General features: G+C 42.1%; 2 protein-coding genes across 2 annotated transcripts in view; both read right to left on the bottom strand.

Moving 5' to 3' along the window:
• The window catches only part of KDM1A (lysine demethylase 1A), a 29,967-nt gene extending 29,493 nt beyond the window's left edge, over positions 1-474 (bottom strand). The window contains exon 1 of the mRNA XM_015816604.1: positions 130-474. Within this exon, the coding sequence (XP_015672090.1) occupies positions 130-474 (345 nt within the window). The remainder of the gene's footprint in view (positions 1-129) is intronic.
• A 1,119-nt stretch (positions 475-1,593) lies between these two features.
• Positions 1,594-14,436, bottom strand: ZMPSTE24 (zinc metallopeptidase STE24). The gene is made up of 10 exons (XM_015816579.1): positions 14,245-14,436; positions 12,528-12,674; positions 11,526-11,612; positions 10,025-10,141; positions 8,491-8,643; positions 7,695-7,836; positions 4,834-5,021; positions 4,190-4,294; positions 3,021-3,164; positions 1,594-2,474 (listed from the first exon to the last, which is right to left on the bottom strand). Exons 1-10 carry the CDS (start codon positions 14,365-14,367, stop codon positions 2,250-2,252), a joined length of 1,431 nt encoding a protein of 476 aa, XP_015672065.1. The 5' UTR covers positions 14,368-14,436; the 3' UTR covers positions 1,594-2,249.
• Between the last annotated feature and the right edge of the window lie 4,237 nt (positions 14,437-18,673).

The raw sequence follows: 18,673 nt of genomic DNA, 5'->3' as shown, positions 1-18,673 counted from the left end.
GATCCGGGTCGGGGGCAACTCCCAGGGAAAGGGGCTTGGGGAGCAGCTCGACCTGGGGGTGACCATCCCCTCCGCCGCCTCCCTCAGGAAAGCCCAGGGGGAGATCCTGAACCCGGCGCAGCAACCCACCTTGGCCCGTTTCCGGCGGCTGGTCCTGCGGCCCTCGGGGGTCTCGGCGATGCCGGTCGTTTCGGAGCCCACGGCGGGACCGGGGCCGGCGGGAGGCGGCTCGGCTAAAGCCCCGGGCGGCGAGGCGCGCGGCGGTTCCTTCTTACGAGGCGTGCGCTCCGAGGCGCCGGCGGCCTCGGCCGTTGTGGCGGCGGCGGCGGCGGCCCCCAAGGGAGCGGAGAGGGCCGGGGGCGGCGGAGGCGGCGGGGGCGCAGGCGCTTCGGAAGCGCCATCGCTCCCCGCGCCGCTCCCGCCGCCGCTTACCGGGACCTCCGCGGCGGCCACTTTCTTGCTCGACGACAGCATCGCCTCAGCCAGAGGGACAAAGGCAACTCCGCTCCGAGGAGGCCGGGCGCGCCGGAAGCTCCACCCCCACCCCCCCCGCGCGGCGCGGCCTACGTCACCATCCTTCTAGCCCCGCCCGAAGCCGGTGCCTCTGAGAGAAACGGTCGAGGAAGCGGGAGTAGAGAAACGAGGTGTTTTGTCCCTTCGCGCGCGCCGTAGTCTCCGTCCCAGGTAAATGCAGCGCGTGCCAAAAGCCATTGGTTTGCCAAGCGCCGCTTCCCCTGGATCAGGGGTAGGCAACCTTGGCTCTTTTTATGACTCGTGGACTTCAACTCCCAGAATTCCTGAGCCAGCCATGCTGAGGGGAAAGGGAGAGGTTTCCAAGCTGAGCCATGCTGGCTCAGGAATTCTGGGAGTTGAAGTCCACGAGTCATAAAAGAGCCAAGGTTGCCTACCCCCCTGCCCTGGATGGATGAGGACGGGAACCAAAGGATTTAGTGCAGTATTTGGCGATTTGAAGGTGTACGGACTTCAACTCCCAGAATTCCTCAGCCACCCCTCCATGTCTTAAAATCGTCCAGGTTGAGGAACACTGGTATTAGTGCTTGTGTAGCAAAGGGACGACTGTGAACCCAGAGACGGCACACAATATACGTCTCAAATATTTTTGGGTTAAGAAATATTATTTTCTGGATTGGTTCATTTTAAAGATTATGTTAGGATAGATTAATTTCGGATTTGTTTTTCCCCTGGGAAAAACAGCAACGCTGTATGGAAATACAGTAATAGTCCTGAATGGGTGGCACTCACTCCTTATAGTAAAAGTTTTTTTCACAAACTTGGCTTGAATATTCTTTCTAATATTAAACTTTTGCCTGCCCGCTTTTCCCTCAACAGATGCATTACGAAAGCCTCCAAACAGAAAAAGACCCTCCTGTCTTAGAGGCTTTCTTGGAAACAGATACAATAGGGAGGCTGGAACTTTAATCTGGAATGTGTCAGCTTCCCATTCTTATACTGAAAGTCGGAAAGACAGACAATAGAAACCAAGGGGGTGTCTGTAGGTATACCAACACCTTATGTGATATTTGGGGGAAAAATTGCAGTTATTTCCTACCAGGAAAAATTAGGGACAGGAGACAAGGTAAACCAAATTCCAAACCATTGTAACAGTAATGTATGTAGGACACATAACTACGGTATATATCATCTGTAATTTATTTTCTGTTTCGGGGAAAGAGGTGTTTTCATCACACCTGTAATTTCATTGCAGATAAGAACTTGAACCGTGAAAGAAAGCTCCACGGTTCCTATCTAGATAGCGATTGGGTTTAGAAATGTCAAATCCCAATGGTTCAAAAATTATTTTTCAGGTCTTTATCCTCCGCCCACCTCTGCCACAGATGAGATAAGAGTTTCCCATACTGTATAAGAACATCTGGACAAAGTGCTTAAAAGGTACAAAAGTCACATTCAAAGCTTTCACAGATTCAAGCATGGACACATTGGTTGTGACAAATTATTTTTCCTTTCAAGCATGGCTTCTGTGATTAAGCTAAATGTTACACATTACATTTCTCCCTCAGCTCCTGATTACAATTCATTTGTTAGTCAGAAACAAGACTTTGGGGAGGTTGTTTCAAATCAAGTGAACAGCGCATAGAGCTATGCAGGATGCTGTGTTTAGGAATGAAATGGGTATACTGTATATATTTCTTTTTTTAAACAAAGAAAAACCTGGAAACTTGATTTGGAGAGACTAGGTTTCTCCTCTGGGCCGCCTCAGTTCTTTTCCCTCAGTCCTGTTTAGATTCCTTTAGAGCTTGAAGTCTTTCTAACAGTGGAGGGTGAGAATAATGCCACATTGAAAATAACCAGTCTGAAACAGGGAATCCCAGGTTATCTTTGTTCAACTTGATCAACGCAGAATACAAATCTTTTGCCTTTCCGAGTTTCTTGGCAAATGCATCAGCTTGAAATTCAAATCGCCGACTTAATACAGTCAAGCAAAAGGAAAGCACCTGTAGTGGAAAACAAGAGGATGACGGGATGAAATTTCAGAATGAGTTTAACAGTCTTTCAAAACCACTTCTCCAAATCTCATCAAACCTTCCAAAGACTAAAAGGGAGGAGAAAATAGGCCACATTTGGGATTAATTCTTAAGTTTAGATATTTGCAGAAAGGAACTCTCTTTCCTTCTTGTCAGACCCCAGATTCCACCCTCCCAAAAAAATATTACAAAGAGTGAAAGAAGTCATTTTCTTATGAGTTAATGAATTGAAAAATGGAAGATGGAAGGGTTTTGGGAAACCTCAGAGAAGAACCTCTGGGAGAGGGGTGAGAAGGATGTCCTGGGAAAAACATTTCTGGGAAGACCAAAGGTCTGGATGGAGAACTAGGAACAGAAAAGTCGTCTCCTTTCACGGGAGGATACTAGGATCCAACCCATTTAGACAAACTGTAACAGTAATTTAGGAACCAAACTTTCCACATGGAACCCAGGCAACTTTGCCAGGAAAGCAGCTCTTATCAGTTGAGTAAAGCACCAATCAAAACTGAAGTTTACCTCATTGTAAGGTGAGAAAATAAACTGAAAAATGATCAGCAAGCCTATCAGGGTAGGCTGGGTTTCGTAGAATCCAAAGGCAGCAAAAAGCTCCTTTCGACCAATCAACACCGCAAATAAGAAGAAACATAAGAAGGAGTTCATCTGAGAGAAAAGAAGACACAGAGTGTTAGGAATTGTTAACCACCGTAAAATGTTACACTGAAAATGATCTACTGCATAATAAATCAGTTGGGCATTCAGAAGGAAAAAGTAGCACATTGCAGTTGATGTGTTTGGTCTTGGCAAATTGAGTACACAAAGTTATGAAGATGCATTGAACAAGTGATTATTAATAGCTAATCTATCATTTTTATCTCCTCATGTCAAGTTGGATATCACATGCTGGATAACGCAAGAGGGAAGTGGGTGTTTCATCCTTTATATACTGCCTGCATGGATATACTCCTAGAGCAGGGGTATCAAACTGTTGGCCTGTGGGCCAGTTGCATCATATGGAGGCCGCACCCACCCCAGCTCCGGCAATGTGAAAAAAGTTGTGATACGTCGCAACACGTCACGTGACACGGCAAGTTTGACACCCGTGTCCTAGAGCATCTGGTTGGCTACCATAGACACTGAATGCTGGACCAGAGAAGTATTTGGCTTGGTCTACCACAGCTTTTTCTGAGTCTCCAAAGACAGGAACCTCTCATATTAGAAGAGCCAGGACACTTCCATGGGTAAAGATATACCATTTTATAGAATGTGAAGCATTCCCAAACTCTAGAGGGACTTTTTTGATTTTGTTTGGCTATGCATTTCACTCAGAGCCAGCAATCTTTCAGTTCTATTGCAATCATTTCTATATAACAACTCAAGGAAGATTAAAACATAAAACAGAAATTACAAACGATAAATAAAAGCAACCTCTCTTCAGCTCTGATCCAGTCCACTGATACCTACACCTATCCAGGTGTGCTCTTATAACTTTAAAAAAAGGCTAAAGATTCAGATTTCATTTAGTCTGTGTTATCAACATTGCCCAAAGCTTTTATATGTCCTCATTCCATTTTTTTCAATTATACAATAGAGATAGAAGAAAGCAGAAAGCGAGCAAAAAAATGGAACCATTTTATTTTCTGAGAAAATAGTAACAGTAGATAGGTGCCTAATTATTTCTTACATACCTGGCTAATGACAATATTTTTAATGGTGTGGCCAAGTTTCCAGTGTCCCAACTCATGACCCAGCACAGCCAAAACTTCTTCATTTTTGCAACCTTGCTTCTTACTCTAGACATGTGGAGAAAAATATAAATTCATTTCTTTAACTTGCGGGCATGCACACACGAATGGATAGGACACAATGTTCTTGTTTGGATTACCAGGTCTGGATGGATTTTTAAAAGGATTTTAAAGAGGAGGGCAAGACCTAAGATCAGTGCTAGGATTCAGCCAGTTTGCACCAGTTCGGCAGAATCAGTAGCTAATTTTTTGTTGCCCAGGCCCAGAATGGACTTCTGGAAGCGGCATCCACACAAAGAACTGGTTGTTCACATATTTTAATCCCACCACTGCCTAAGATGCTCGTAGCTCCTTTAAAAACCCAGGCCAAAACTGTCACTACACACATACACAAGTAATAAACCACGTTGAAATTTTTTTCTTGGCAATTCATTATCACTTTAATTTTAATAACCAAAGATTCAGTAGGCATGCTGGTATTCCTGTAATTCCTGCTTGGGATTTTCTTTTAGGCAACCCATCTTTGTTATTTGGAAACTATGGATCAGGTCTGTCAATAATAATAACATAAACAAATCAGGGCTCACTTTGGTTTTAGCCTTTGTCTCGGGTCCTCCATCATCTGCTCCAGCTACTTCCGTGTCCACACCAGGCTCTTCAGAATGCTCTTTGTTGAGGGCAGAATAATCTTCCAGGAGAGTGTCAAACAACACAATACGTTTGTTCTTGAAGAAACCATAGAAATAAGCATTGCTGTGGGAAGAACGTTTGGAGCCTGGGGAGAAACAGTAGGGCAAAATTCAGTCACATTAGAGTATACCCACCCACTAGATTTTATGAGGGAGAGGGCTTATGTGTATTTGGCCTTCAGCATCAGCCTCCTATTAAGAGACCAGTAAGCTTGCTTGGGTATGAAACTGTTCACTTGTTCCAGCTGCATGCAGCTGGTGACCCAACCACATAGACTAGATCAGGGCTTTTCAACCAGTGGTACAGGTACCACCTGTGGTACATTGGCACCTGGCAGGTGGTACGCGACCATCCTAGAAAAGGGGTAGCGGGGGAGGGGAATGAGCTGAACCGGTGGCAGCACCGCACAAGCCTGAGTGAGAGATGGCTGGAGCTGCAGGGCTGTCAGGGCTCAGCGGAAGCACCAGGATCAGTGCCGCTTTCCAGCTGATCGGCGTTTCTTCGGGACTGTCAGGACTCAGTGGAAGCGCCAGGATCAGCGCCAGGCTCCAGCTGTAGCTCGGCGCTGATCCTGGTGTTTCTGCTGAGCCCAGAAGAAGCACCAATCAGATAGAAAACAGCACTGATCCTGGTGCTTCTGCTGAACCCAGAAGAAGCGCCGATCACCTGGAATTTTGCAGCATCTTCAGGATCTTGTGATTTACATTCAGATGCTTGGCAACTGATTCATATTTATGACGGTCACAGTGTCCCAGGGTCATGTGAAGTGACCAAAACCTGCTGCAACCACCCAGCAGACGGGCGGGGGGGAAATAAAAACCAAACACCCCCCCACCCCACCTGCCAATCCTCAACAGAAATGCTCAGAACAATGAAAACCTCGGACAGGAGGAAGAGCGCCGCCGGGTGGGCAGGCATGTGTCTTGCTTGGCTGTGGCTTGGGGGGCACTTTTTTCAGTGCCATTGTAACTTCGAACAGTCACTAAGCAAACTGTTGTAAGTTGAGGACTACCTGTACTTCATCACTTTTTTCCTTTTTTTTGTCATCAAGTTTTTGACACCTTGCTAGGCGACTGGTGGTACTTGGATGTTGCCATATCCTAAAAGTGGTACAATGGCTGAAAAGGTTGAAAATCCCTGGACTATAGCGCAATTGGAAATGCCTGAATCAAGTTTAGCATCCAGCATAGCTTTAAGGTTGAGTGCTAAACAGAAGTTATTTCAAACTGTGTAGCTTCAGCGAATGGTTTCCATGAAGCATAGAGAAAAGTGGCACAGGCAGAATAGGGTATAAATATCATACCCGTCTTCCCTTGTGGGACTTTGTGAGACCATCCAACTAGATACTGAGCAGGATCAAATTGCTTAACCTGAGGAAGTCGGTGGCACTGTGTGCTAGCAAACTTTGATGGTGACTGTGGACCATTCTTTCTATACTAGCAGAGTGGAGGACCATCTTGGCAACATTGCAAACCTGCAATATGACTGTGAGGTTTCAGGCACTTAAGGCAACACTTCTCACTCTGGATGCCTTCCAGATAAACAGATTTCAGATTTCCCAGAATTCTCAGTAGCGGTCATGCACATCTAGAGGGCATCCAGACTGGAGGAAGCTAGGTTAAGATCTATAGGTCCAGGCCACATAGTACCAGTTAAAGGACTGAGATTTATTGCAGGTACTTGTAACATCGGCTTATACTGCCAATGTTGAAGTTCTCTGAACATTACTGCTTGTCAAGGTTGAACTGCTAAGATGCTTGCTAACCTCTGAAGGGGGGGGAGGGGGAGTCTGGGAAAGAAACAGGAGTGTCAAGAAGCCATCCATGGACTGTGAGAACCAAGGTCATCCAAAGCAGGTGTCTGACAAGAAGTGGACCGTTCCCATAGCAAACAGAAAGAATGTGATTGGGCAACAAAAACACATGGCGGTGGAGGGCTTATGAAAAGCTATTGGTAACCAATCAGAACTTCACGCGGGAAACTTAGAATTGATTTTATTTCTTCAGTGCCAGGATGTGTATTCAATAAAAATTTAACTCTTATGGCACCTCAAGGCCATAGAGTTTCTTTAATGTTGGATTCGCCAGCCAGACACTGCTTGATTATTGTTATAATCACTAACCTGAGATCCTAGCCCATTACTTTGCAGCTGAGCATATAATAAATTTGGACAATTCAAGAGGTTGAATCAATTCCCCATTTTATTATATGCTCAGCTGCAAAGTAATGGGCTAAGATCCCAAGGAACACACCTGGAGGAATTCATGTTCTTTCTCTATGTCTGCAACAGGTTTCCATGGTCAGCAAGCTAAGGCTGCCTCCCCAACAGCATAATTTCAGAAAACCAGCGTAGTTTGGCAATAGAAGTAGTCCTTGACTTACGACCACGAGTCCAAAAATTCCATTGCTAAGCAAGGCAATTGTGGGTTTTGCCCCATTTTACAATCTATCTTGCCACAGTTGTTAAGTGAATCACTATAGTTGTTAAAATATATCTTGCCACCATTGTTAAGAGAATCTGACTTCCCCATTGGCTTTCCTTATCAGAAGGTCGCAAAAAGGGATCACATGACCCCAGGACACTGCAACTGTCATAAGTACATGCCGGTTGCCAAGTGAATTTTGATCCCATGATCACCGTCGTGTGAAAAATATGTCACTTTTTTAATGCAGTTGTAACTCTGAGCAGTCATTAAATGAATGATTGTAAGTGAAGGACTGTCTTCAAAATCAGAACCTGAGCACTCTATTCTCATACCTTCCACAACATAAACTTTGGTGAGTGGGAAGTCTATATCCTTTGCCATTGTCTCAATCTCCCGCTTGAGTTCTCCTTCAGGCAGTGGAATAAATTTGTCAAACAACGGAGCAATATAGTCAGCATAAATTGTGACAAGAACCTGGAATGGAGCAAAAGGATAGAACACAAATCCCTTACAATGATAAAGATACTGTTGTTCACTTACAAAATCCAGCTTGCACTCTTACAGGGCAAGTTGGAAAGTAATTATCAGTGAAGTCAGAATTATTTTTATTTGATTTTATGGATGCTGAACTACAAAAAAAAACATGGGTTTGCATATAATAACTGAGGTAAGAGTATTATATGCACAAAGGTGGAAGAAACATCAGTAGCAGAGGACTGGATTATAAAAATGATGGAGCTCGGAGAAATAGCAAAGCTGACCAGTTTGGTCTGGGAAAAAGCAATTAAGACTGTTTTAAAAAGTGGAAGTCTCATAATGGAGTTTTTGCTGAAAGAAGGAAAGACTGAATTGATGATTTAGGAGGGAGAAGAAAGAGTAAGACGGTCCTTATTACATATACAGGGGAAAGTCAAAATTCTACGTTTTCTTTTTTTCCCCACTTTTCACTTTTTTCCTATTACTCATCCCTTTCTCATTTTTCTTTTCATTTTTTAAACTTCTATTGTAAATTCAATATTTTTTTAAAAAAGAAAATCACTATCAGCAAAGGGATAAAGAGCAAAACCTTAATAGCGGAGATGAATTTTGAATAATTCTAAACAAAACATCCAGATGTTGTGAACTCACCAAGGAAACAACTAAAGTGAAAAGCCAGGCATAGATGAAGAAATAGTCTCCACCTATTTTGATGATGTAAAGTAGGAGCGAGGTCACCGGCAGGAGAATACACTGTGTCACGATGAACTTCTTGATGGCATCTTTAAAAAAGAATCCCAGGGTCTATTAAAGAGAAGCATACATAATAAGCAGGGGAAATCTGAAATGGACTCCATAAATATGACAAGTTTTACATTGTGTGAATCTTAGTTACATTTCAAAATTGTCCGACCATTTTGCCAAAACAGCTAAAATAAACAGAACATTAAAAACATCCATTGCCCAAGTATGACAAAGCAGCACGTCCAAAATCCTCAAACATAAAAAGTTTACTCAAGATGGCACTGAAAGAGAATGTGCTTAGACATGCTACCAGGAAATAACTAAAGTAAAACAGAAAATACAGGATATGGGCAACTCCCTAAAACATCTGCAAAGGAACTAGGGCTCCCTAAAAGAACACAGGCAAAGTACATTAAATGTTTTGATTGTGCTCTGTGAAGCTCATATTTCAGCAATTAATCATGGCAATGCAGCCATTTTCATTGTTGCCTTCTGGGAGGAAGCTTTGTGATATCTGAAGCAGAACAACTAGATTTTGTACTGTAACAGCTCAGTTTCATGTAGTATCAACCTTGTTAAGACTCTTTTTTCCAAATGGACTGTGATTAATAGAAGTTTTGAGCATTTTTGGTGCTGCTGCTGTTATTTTATTATTATTGCAATCCTTGGGATGGTGACATTGTGAATAGAATAGAATAGGAATAGAACAGGAATAGAATAGGAGCTGGAAGGGATCTTGGAGGTCTTCTAGTGACAGTCCAGCCCCTTGCTCAAGCAGGAGAACCTATACCATCTTGGATTGTCTAGTCTCTTAAAAATTTCCAATGATGGAGCGCCCACGATTTCTGGGGGTAAGCTGTTCCACTGGTTGATTGTCCTCACTGTCAGGAAGTTTCTCCTTAGTTCCAGGTTGCTTCTCTCTTTGATCAGTTTCCAACCATTGTTTCTAGTCCTTTCCTCTGGTGCTTTGGTGAACAACCTGACCCCCTCTGCCCTGTGGCAGCCCCTCAGATACTGGAACACTCCTATCATGTCTCCCCTTGGTGGCGTTCCTTCTTTCAAGAGTGGGGCATTGGAATTTCATTTTAATGTGTGCTGCAGTGTATACAGGTAAATGATACTAAAGGTTATCTTATTGTTACAGGCAGGGAAAGCTCTTGCCTGTTAATAAATATAGGATAGCAATTCCTCACGTTTAGCTGGACTATAGTCTCCCTCAGCCGCTAGGCAGCATGGTTAGTCATGGGTATTTATTAAATTTTTCCATAGCTGATTTCAATAAATTGACCCATGATAGTTTACAGCATGAAACATCCACAATAAGGACCTATACAACATGGGTAGGAGAACTCAAACAAGTGCATCATTAAAACATCCCCAGTAAGATATTACATTCCAAATCATGGAGAAAACATCAGAGAAGGTAGAAATGATGTAATACCTGCTGATTGAAACCGTGCTTTTCTTCAATGACAAAAGTATTATAGAGGCTCCAGGGCAGACCTGTGACTGCACTGAAAAGTGTAGCAAGCAGTAGGAACACCAACGACTGGACAATCTGTGCATCAGAATAATGAAGAGGAGAATTGTTACAGATAAATATTATCCTTAGCTACATAATAGGGTCAGACTGAGACTTAGTCCTACTTGCAAAGTCTCCCTACAATATAAACGGGATATCAATTAGTTACAACTATTTTGATTACATGCTGGTGCAAATAGTTTGAAGTTCCTTCTGCCACTGAAAGCAATTAATCCAGTTTCTCAACTTTGGCAACTTTAAATTAAGGTTAAGTTTAAATAAAAGTTAATCTTGGCAACTTTACATTGTATGGACTTCAATTCCCAGAATTCACCACCCATGTTGGCTGAGGAATTCTGGAAGTCCACGCAGCTTAAAATTGCCAAGGTTGAGAAAAAAATGAGTTTAAAAATCATAAGTAGATACATTCACAGTCTGTATATTACAAACAAACCAGGACTCCCAGTTGGGTTCTCTCCAGGAGAGCCAGAATAAATCATGGCTAATGACTAGTTTGTTTGGAAAAACAAACAAAACAAAGTATTTGATACATTTATAGCACTAACCAAACTACAAAGCTGTCACATTTATTTAAGTCAATGCCATTGAGCTGAGCTGAGCTGCCCAGCTTGCATGATCAAGCAGCAGACACTAGCCAAGAAAAGCCATTATGAAAAATATCAGATGGAAATCGGCAAAATCTATAAATCCAGGAAAAGAGCATTCTGGAAAACTCTTGTATTTTCCATTCCCCTCTCTTGATTTTACCAACCTGGTGTACTCAGTCTTCCAAACAGGAAACCGTTTGTCATGTTCTGGATGAATGCAACATTAGCTTGCAATCTGGATGATTAATGGTTGTAAACCAGAGAATGGTCAGATAGACATGTTGCTGGGGTGGCATAGAACCTTCTGTTCCCAGAACAAGAAATCTGACACTTTCTTAATTGTTACTGAGATTTTCTACAATCACAGCAATGAAGCAAACTTCAAATATATTTTCCTCTTTTTTAATTGCTTGATCACTGCACCAAAACAATGTGAACTGCTCTAGAATCATGATACACATAGTCCTTTACTTACAACCATTTGTTTAGTGACTGTTCAGTTAAAGTCAATGGAGAAAGCTGGATTCACTTAATGACCATTCACAGGTTTTTGACCCTGTTTTCAGGTTTCTTAGAGGTATGTCTGAATACTGCCCCACCTAGATACTAACTAGCTAGAGAGATTTTAAATGGGAATCCAGACTAGATGGGAATATTATTTTGCCTTCTAAACCAGATACCAAAGGTTTGATTCAGCACACCTTTTCTTACACACCCGAAATTTAAACAGAAATTATTAAGGGGTTACCTGGCGCTTGATCAAACATGATTAGGTTAGTATTCAGCTGACTCAAGCAAACCAATACACTTACTTCATATTCAGGTCCAAAACCAGCACGATTTGAAATGTCTCCAGATACAGACCAAAGGAAAGGAATTCCTCCACAAAGAAGGATTACCTGTAAGAACAAAAATATGATTTTATGGAACAAGCTAACATGGTATATAATCTTTTTTAAGTGTGGGATTCCAGAAATCAAAGAGGTCCAGATTTAAAACTGTATTTAACTGTAAACCTTGCTGGGTGTCAATCAACTAACAGCCAGAGCTAACATGAGCCCAAAGCTCATTCATGTATCAGCAAATAATTTAATGCTGCAGCTTAATCACCTGAGCACTACTTTCACTGAAAATTTCTTCCATTCTCTAAAACATTGGAAAAAAGAGGGGCATGGAAGCTCTGAGCTAAAGCTCAATTGTATGCAGGTCGCAGAGAGAAAAAATGGAGCATCATAGACAAAATGCTGCCTAAGACAGATGACAGGGAATGCAAGTGCATTAATCGTGCAAACTGCATTCATGCTAGTTCTTGCTTTACTATCTATTGCAGGGGTGGGCAACTATGGCAACTTTACAAATCGTGGACTTCAACTTCCAGAATTCTTGAGCCAGCTGACTCAGGTATCCTGGGAGTTGAAGTCCACAGGTCATAAAGTTGCCGTAGTTGGTCCACCCCTGATCTATTGGGTCTTCCTCTACTATTGACACACAGTCCTTGAAAGGGGCAAACTTCAGGAAATGTTAGCAGACAGAAGAAAAGTCACCCTCACTTCTGCCTGAAGGAAATCTATCTGGGCTTCTTTGTAGCATTTGCTTCCAGCCCAAGATCCCTTTTATCCAATATTCTATGAAGTAAAAAACAAACCCTATGGATTTCTACATTCTATCACAGAATATATCCTTCTGGCATTTTTATTCAATTACTTTGTCAATATTCTTATGTAAGCATGCAAATATACTCACAAATTTACATTTTAGAATACATTCTAGCTCACTCAAAATACACGAAACCAAAGGAGAAGAAAGATACCTACCGTGCCCTCTAACTCTGAGTACAGTCCTGACCAAAAGCTGAATGCACTTTTATCTAATTGGTAAAGACGGGATTTTTCAAATGTTTCTGAGTCCATGATTGGCCCTAATTCCAGTGGGACATGGGTGGTTGTCTTGTAGACAGTCCTCTGAAATATTTAAAAATAAGCAGTAATTTAGCTTGCATTTTCAAGGATACTTTCATGTGCCACTGGAAGTTCAATGTCCAACAGTGCAAGGATTGTTAAAATATATAACGATAGTTAAAAGACACCATGATTACAAAAGCACTCGTGTGAGACTAGGAAATACATCTGTAAATCAATGAATCCAAGTTCTATGAATTATATTGCTGGGTGAAGAATCTTCCTTACAGTTTACCTGACAGCTTTTACTGAATAGATTTGATCAGTTTTTTTAAGGTTTAGGGGCAAAAACATTTGGAAAAACTAATCAAAGTTTGTTTCTGAGGCTATGTGACAAAATAAGGCCTGCTCTATGGTAATATTCCAATGTCAAACATTCCAAAGATATGATAGGTTGGCTTATTTTTCATTAAATTTAAAAGGATCCACCCTAGAAACAGACTCTACCAGTTAAGAGGCCCTTCTAAGTACCGTAGGGAAGGGTGTGTAATTTTCATATGATATTGGCCTTAATAATACCAGTGCTGAAGATAAACGCAGTGTTAAAAGTATGAAGCATGCAAGTGTTTTGATGTACTTCAAGCTAAGACACGCAGCAATTCTGCTGGGGGGGGGGGGAGAACAAGGGGCATTTTAGAACCAGTATCATATAGGTGGCACCTCAGGAAACAGGTTTTATAATCTATCAAAGATCTTAGTTTCTTAATTATAATAGGTTTTGAAAATATGGGACGCCACCGTGCACTGGACTTCCAACTCCTTCCTTCCTAGCGCCCCTATGAGAGTGGGAATCTGAAAACACCCCTTGGGAGAAGACATGTTGAATGACAGCCTAGCACTGACAGCAGCCTTAATGCAAATGAAGCCACTTTAAGGAAAAGAGTCCGTCCTACAGTGTTCCAAAGGTGCTTTTTCAAAGGCAACTGGATTTCCTTTGTTTTTGCTTGAAGACGTTTCGCTTCTCCTCCAAGAAGCTTCTTCGGTTCTGACTGAATGGTCACTCCCAATTCAGTCAGAACCGAAGGAGCTTCTGGGATGAGAAGCGAGACATCTTCAAGCAAAAACCAAAAAAAGTCCGGTTGCCTCTTGAAAAAAGCACCTTCGGGACAACCATGACCTGCACGACTGAGAATCTCCGTAGACACCTGTCCCATAGTGGCTTAGGCGGGTGTAATTCACACGGCGTGTTCCTTCCTAGGCGTGCACGGACTTGCAATCCTTCCGGCCAAACCCAAGCAAGCCTCTGCCCAACCCAACTGGCCGTGTGCCGAGCGTGGCTTTGTATCTATCTTAAGCTCGCGTGGCACAGTACTGTAACGTGGATCTCATTCCGACATTCAAGAGAAGACAGAAATAACGAGCGCGCGGTCCTCCCACGTCGAGACCCGCGGCCGTCTGCGGAGGCTTCGGGAGAGCTGCGCCCGCCGGCTAGGAACCAAGCCTTCCATCCCCCGATCGAGTCCCCAGAGGTACGCGGCACCCCCAGAGGGAAGCACCGCTCGGCGCAGCACAAGGCGGCGGTCCTAAACTCGACGGGGCTCTCCCGGCTAGGGCGGGAAGAGAAGGGTCTGACCTGCCGCCAGGCAAGCAGGGCCTCCCACAGGTAGACGGCCCAGGAGAAGAGCAGCACGGAGCCGAAAATCTGGTTCTCCACGGGGCTCTCGGCCCAAAGATCGCCCAGCAGCGCCAACGCCATGCCCGGCCTCGATGTCCCGCTCTCCCACAGAGCCGCCCCGCCAGCACGCCCGGTCCTTCTCAGCCGGCTTCCGGCTGCAGTGACACTAGGAGCGAGCTCCGGAAGTAGTTGCGCCCGAAGAACGTCCGGGGCAGGCGCCTTCCTTATGTTTGCGGCACTTCCGGTTCTCAGAGTCGGCCATATGCGGGGCAAGGAGTGAGAGGAGAGGGAAAAGAAAGATGTATTTTTTTTTCGTGGCATTTTGGATGTTTGTAGTCTGCCGTTTATAAAACATTTTTTAAAAAATATCTTCAAGTCAGTGTTTTGTTGTGGCGGCTGCCTGGACTAGTCCCTGTACTTTTCTTGGCAAGGTTTTGGAAATCGTTTGCCTTCCTAGGGCTGAGAGTCTGTGGCTGACCCAAGGTCACCCAGTTGGCCTCATGCCTTAAGGCAGATCTAGAATTCACAGTCTCCTGGTTTTTAGCTTGGCTCTTTACCAAAACCTTCTCAATCCTAACAACTGTAAGATGTGCAGATTTCCACTCCCAGAATTCCCCAACAGCAATAGACGGTTTGAAGTTATGATGTCGCTGAATAAGAGGAACTTGCAACAGGTTCTTGTAGTTGTGGCGGTCACAGCATTCCCGGTCACATGACCGCGATTGGCCATCTAGGTCAGTGTTTCTCAACCTTGACAATTTTAAGGCATGTGGACTTTAACTCCCAGAATTCCACAGCCAGCATTGCTGGCTGTGGAATTCTGGGAGTTGAAGTCCACATACCTTAAAATTGTCAAGGTTGAGAAACACTGATCTAGGTGATAATTATGACATTGCAGCATTACATAGTCACACAGTCATCATTTGCAACCTTTACTGCTGGCTTCCAGCAGGTGGTTGCAAATAGTGATGGATCATTTAACTGCTGGTCACTCATTGCATGGGATTAAATTAACAATAGCAACTACTAGAAACTCCCAATTGCTGTCATCAGTGCAAGGGTGTGACATCACACATTACTTAGTTACTTAGTAATACTTGCCAGTTCCAATTACCCTTATTAAGTGAGGACTACCTATATTAAGTTCATGACAGTCTTGAAACCTAACGGTTTCAACCTACCAAGATTCAGGGATTTTGAGAGGGTGGATGTATCTGGATGACGTATTTAAAAAAAAAAAAGACTTGGAAGACTGCTAGCCTCCTAAGAACTGAGTAGCTTTCATAATTATAAAGGGAAAGAGTTTTTTAAAAAAGCCTCCATAGCTTACAAGCTACCAAGAGTTATTTTTGGTGTGGTACAAGTATAATAAATAATTTCCAGGCCAGAAAATCTAGCTGCTGTTGTTATTTTGAGCCACATTTCCTCCCCTAGAGTTTACAGCAAAAGAGTTTGTTATTTTTGTAACTTGCCTTCTACCCCAATCTCACTTCCTCTTGGGGAAAGCCTTGGCTTTAACTGCAGAAAGATAGAGCAGAGTCCCTGTCCATTACTTGATTTTTTTTCCCACTTGACATTTTCAGTCCACGTGTGAAGTGGGGAACGACTGGCATTGGGATTTTAATATTTTAAGGTAAAAGTGGTCAGCCCACTATCCCATCAGCTCCATTGAATCAAAACACGGCAAAATGACATTCCCAGTGGCAATTCTGGGCAGTAGTTTTTCATAAGGGGTGGGGGCAAAATGATCAAAAGATCTTCCTATCATTCAATGACATATTAATACAATGGTAAAATGTAGTTAAGGGATAAAACTTTTAGTTGCATTCATAACTGCCTAAATGATCACCTTCAAAGATTATTCATAAATGATTCCCCTTCCTGGATTCAGGGCTGTTCAACATTTTAATTAATGACCTGAATGAAAGAATTGAGCAAATACCAGTGCAAAACTAGGAATAGCTGACCCTTTAGAAGGGGAAGAGGATTGCAAACAGTCTAGATAAGCTTAGACAGAGGACCCAAACAAATGGGATGAATTTTAAGAATGTGAACTGCCAAATCCTGCATCTGAGATGAAGGGGGTCGAAAGAGAGATCTGAGTGAGTTGCGCATGAGGCATCACTGTGATGCAGCTGCTAAAAAGACAAATGTGCCTCTTAATATATTTGAGGTTGTATTAACAGTCACAAAGCCTGGAACATTACAAGTTAATTGTCTCATCCTATTCTTCCTGTTCAGCCCACTTGGAATACGACCTCTAAACTGAAAGGGGCTAAAGGAACTGCCATATTTTGCTAGAAGACAAGATCCAAGGGGTTGTCCCATAAAGAGAGTAGTCTTGTTTTTGTGCTACTATACAAAGTGGGAATGATACTAATGAATTGAAGCTACCGTGAAATAGATTCAAGTTAGATATTAGGAATAATTTACTGAAAGTTGAGTTGCCAACCAGCAGAAAGGGTTGCAAGGAGTGATGTGTTCTCTTTCATGGGTGGTCTTCAAACAAATGTCCAAAATGCTTCAGCAATCCCCCCACTGAGGAGAGGGTTACCCCTAGGATGTGTGAGGACTCTGCCTACCTCTTCAGGACCTGTTACAGAGAAACTCTATCATGGATTAAGGAAATGACTTTGAATACAGAATGGGATTTTCTAATAGATTTGAGGCCCAGAATTTGCCCCCTTTTCTTTCAGCACAGATAAAAACAAACCTTCACAAAACCATAAAGTTACAAATATTCAAATCCAAACTGCGTAGCAGTTAATTCTGCAATACAAAAAACATATTCTAGATGAATCACTACAGCAATAAATTAATCTTCCCCTTCCAAGTACATTTTTACAGGCTTGATACTTCGTTTGCTTAACCCCATTTTCTTTTTTTTAAAAAAAATCTGGGTTGCCCTGTGCTTCAACTAAATATTATTTAGTTGCTTCAGAATGTCACGTGGTATAGTAACATGGCTAAATTGCTGCCACTTTCTAAATGCAGTACTTCCAAAATAGGTGCAAAATATAAAGAGAACCAAAAAGCATACCAACAGGCCTGAACATCAGTACAAAAATTTATTACAATTTAATGGATATCATTTTATGTAGTGGAAATTTATCCTAAGCAATTAACTGGAGATAGCAGCACTGATGAGGTTGCCTAGTTTGTAATGCAACATCTGCAAGAAAGTCACCAAGCTCAGAGAGCAGCAATAGTGCACTGATTTTGACCAGTTACTACAGACAGGAATATAAGACAAGGCAAGAAGGATGTTTTTAAAGGCAGCTATAAACAATAATTAAAAATTGCCTAAAAGTTATGTTAGAACTTGGCCTCTTTTCCAAAGGCCTATTGGAGAACAGATCTTGAAAACCCATATTTAATGGGATATTTGCTATCCGCACATTTCAAGTAGATACCTACTTACGTATTTAGAAATTTTAAAAAGATTCTGTGCCATATTAAAAGAGAAAAAACTAATATTTATATATTAGTTTTAAAGGAATATAAAGTGTAGCTGTTGATGTTTCAGTTACTCAGCATTTGTACCTTTGAGACTACAACTGGGGATACCCTTGTCAAATTCCCTAGATATTAGGTCCATTATTCTGTTTTATAATTCCCAATGTGCAGTCTTGCCTATTCAACATTACTCTTAAACACCAGAAATTCTCAGTGGAAAAGTAGTAGACAAGAAAAGAAACTTTCTCTAAGAAAAACCTTTTTACTGAAAGCTTTCTTGCATTCAGATTAAGATAGTCTAGTAAACTGATGCATGCATTGTGTAATAATGTATTAAAAAGATAGTTTGATAACTTTGGAAACAGTAGTACAGCAACTATTTTTCAATCTTATGACCTATAATTTGATAGAGAGGAGTATTTTGTAAAAGAAAAGTATTAAGTAGAAACATTAAGTAAAATATCATATTTAAAGCAGAATGTTGCCCAAATATTGAGTAATTAATGGTGACCCAATGCTAAAGTTAGTAAATCCTGATGAATGGATTGGACCTGGAAACTCCATGTAATTTGAGAAATACATTGAACAGATTTTGGATTAAGAAAGCAATTTAGTCATTAGAATTCCCTGAAGAAGAGTCAATATTTGTCTTCAAAAATTATGAGTTGCTAGTGCCAGCTAGGGCAAATATACACTGGCATCTTTTCTTTTTAAGTTCCTTCTTCAGAGTTAGGTAACTGTGGGTATCTGCTTGCAGCTGTTCACAAAGGATATGAAAGCTGTTTGGTCTGATTCTAGAAAGCCATTCTTGTCACCTATTTCACACGTACTGCATTTAGTGATTAACAACAAAAATAAAACTAGAAAGGGGACAGGAGGGAGTGTTTGCAAAAAACTGAAATTTTACAATACAGAACCTTTGAGAACAGTC

The sequence above is a fragment of the Protobothrops mucrosquamatus genome, unplaced genomic scaffold (genome assembly GCF_001527695.2).
Source record: "Protobothrops mucrosquamatus isolate PMUCROS unplaced genomic scaffold, P.Mucros_1.0 scaffold468, whole genome shotgun sequence".
NCBI lineage: Eukaryota > Metazoa > Chordata > Lepidosauria > Squamata > Viperidae > Protobothrops > Protobothrops mucrosquamatus.
Note: the sequence above shows the minus strand (reverse complement) of the source record. Positions and strands in the feature narration are given on the sequence as shown.

Coding starts and splice junctions, on each gene's coding strand:
- ZMPSTE24 (XM_015816579.1), bottom strand. CDS start 14,367: ATGGCGTTGGCGCTGCTGGGCGATCTTTGGGCCGAGAGCCCCGTGGAG. Junction 3,165..4,189: donor AAAATATTGTCATTAGCCAG/GTATGTAAGAAA, acceptor CTTTTCTCTCAG/ATGAACTCCTTCTTATGTTT. Junction 2,475..3,020: donor TTTTCTCACCTTACAATGAG/GTAAACTTCAGT, acceptor TTTCCACTACAG/GTGCTTTCCTTTTGCTTGAC.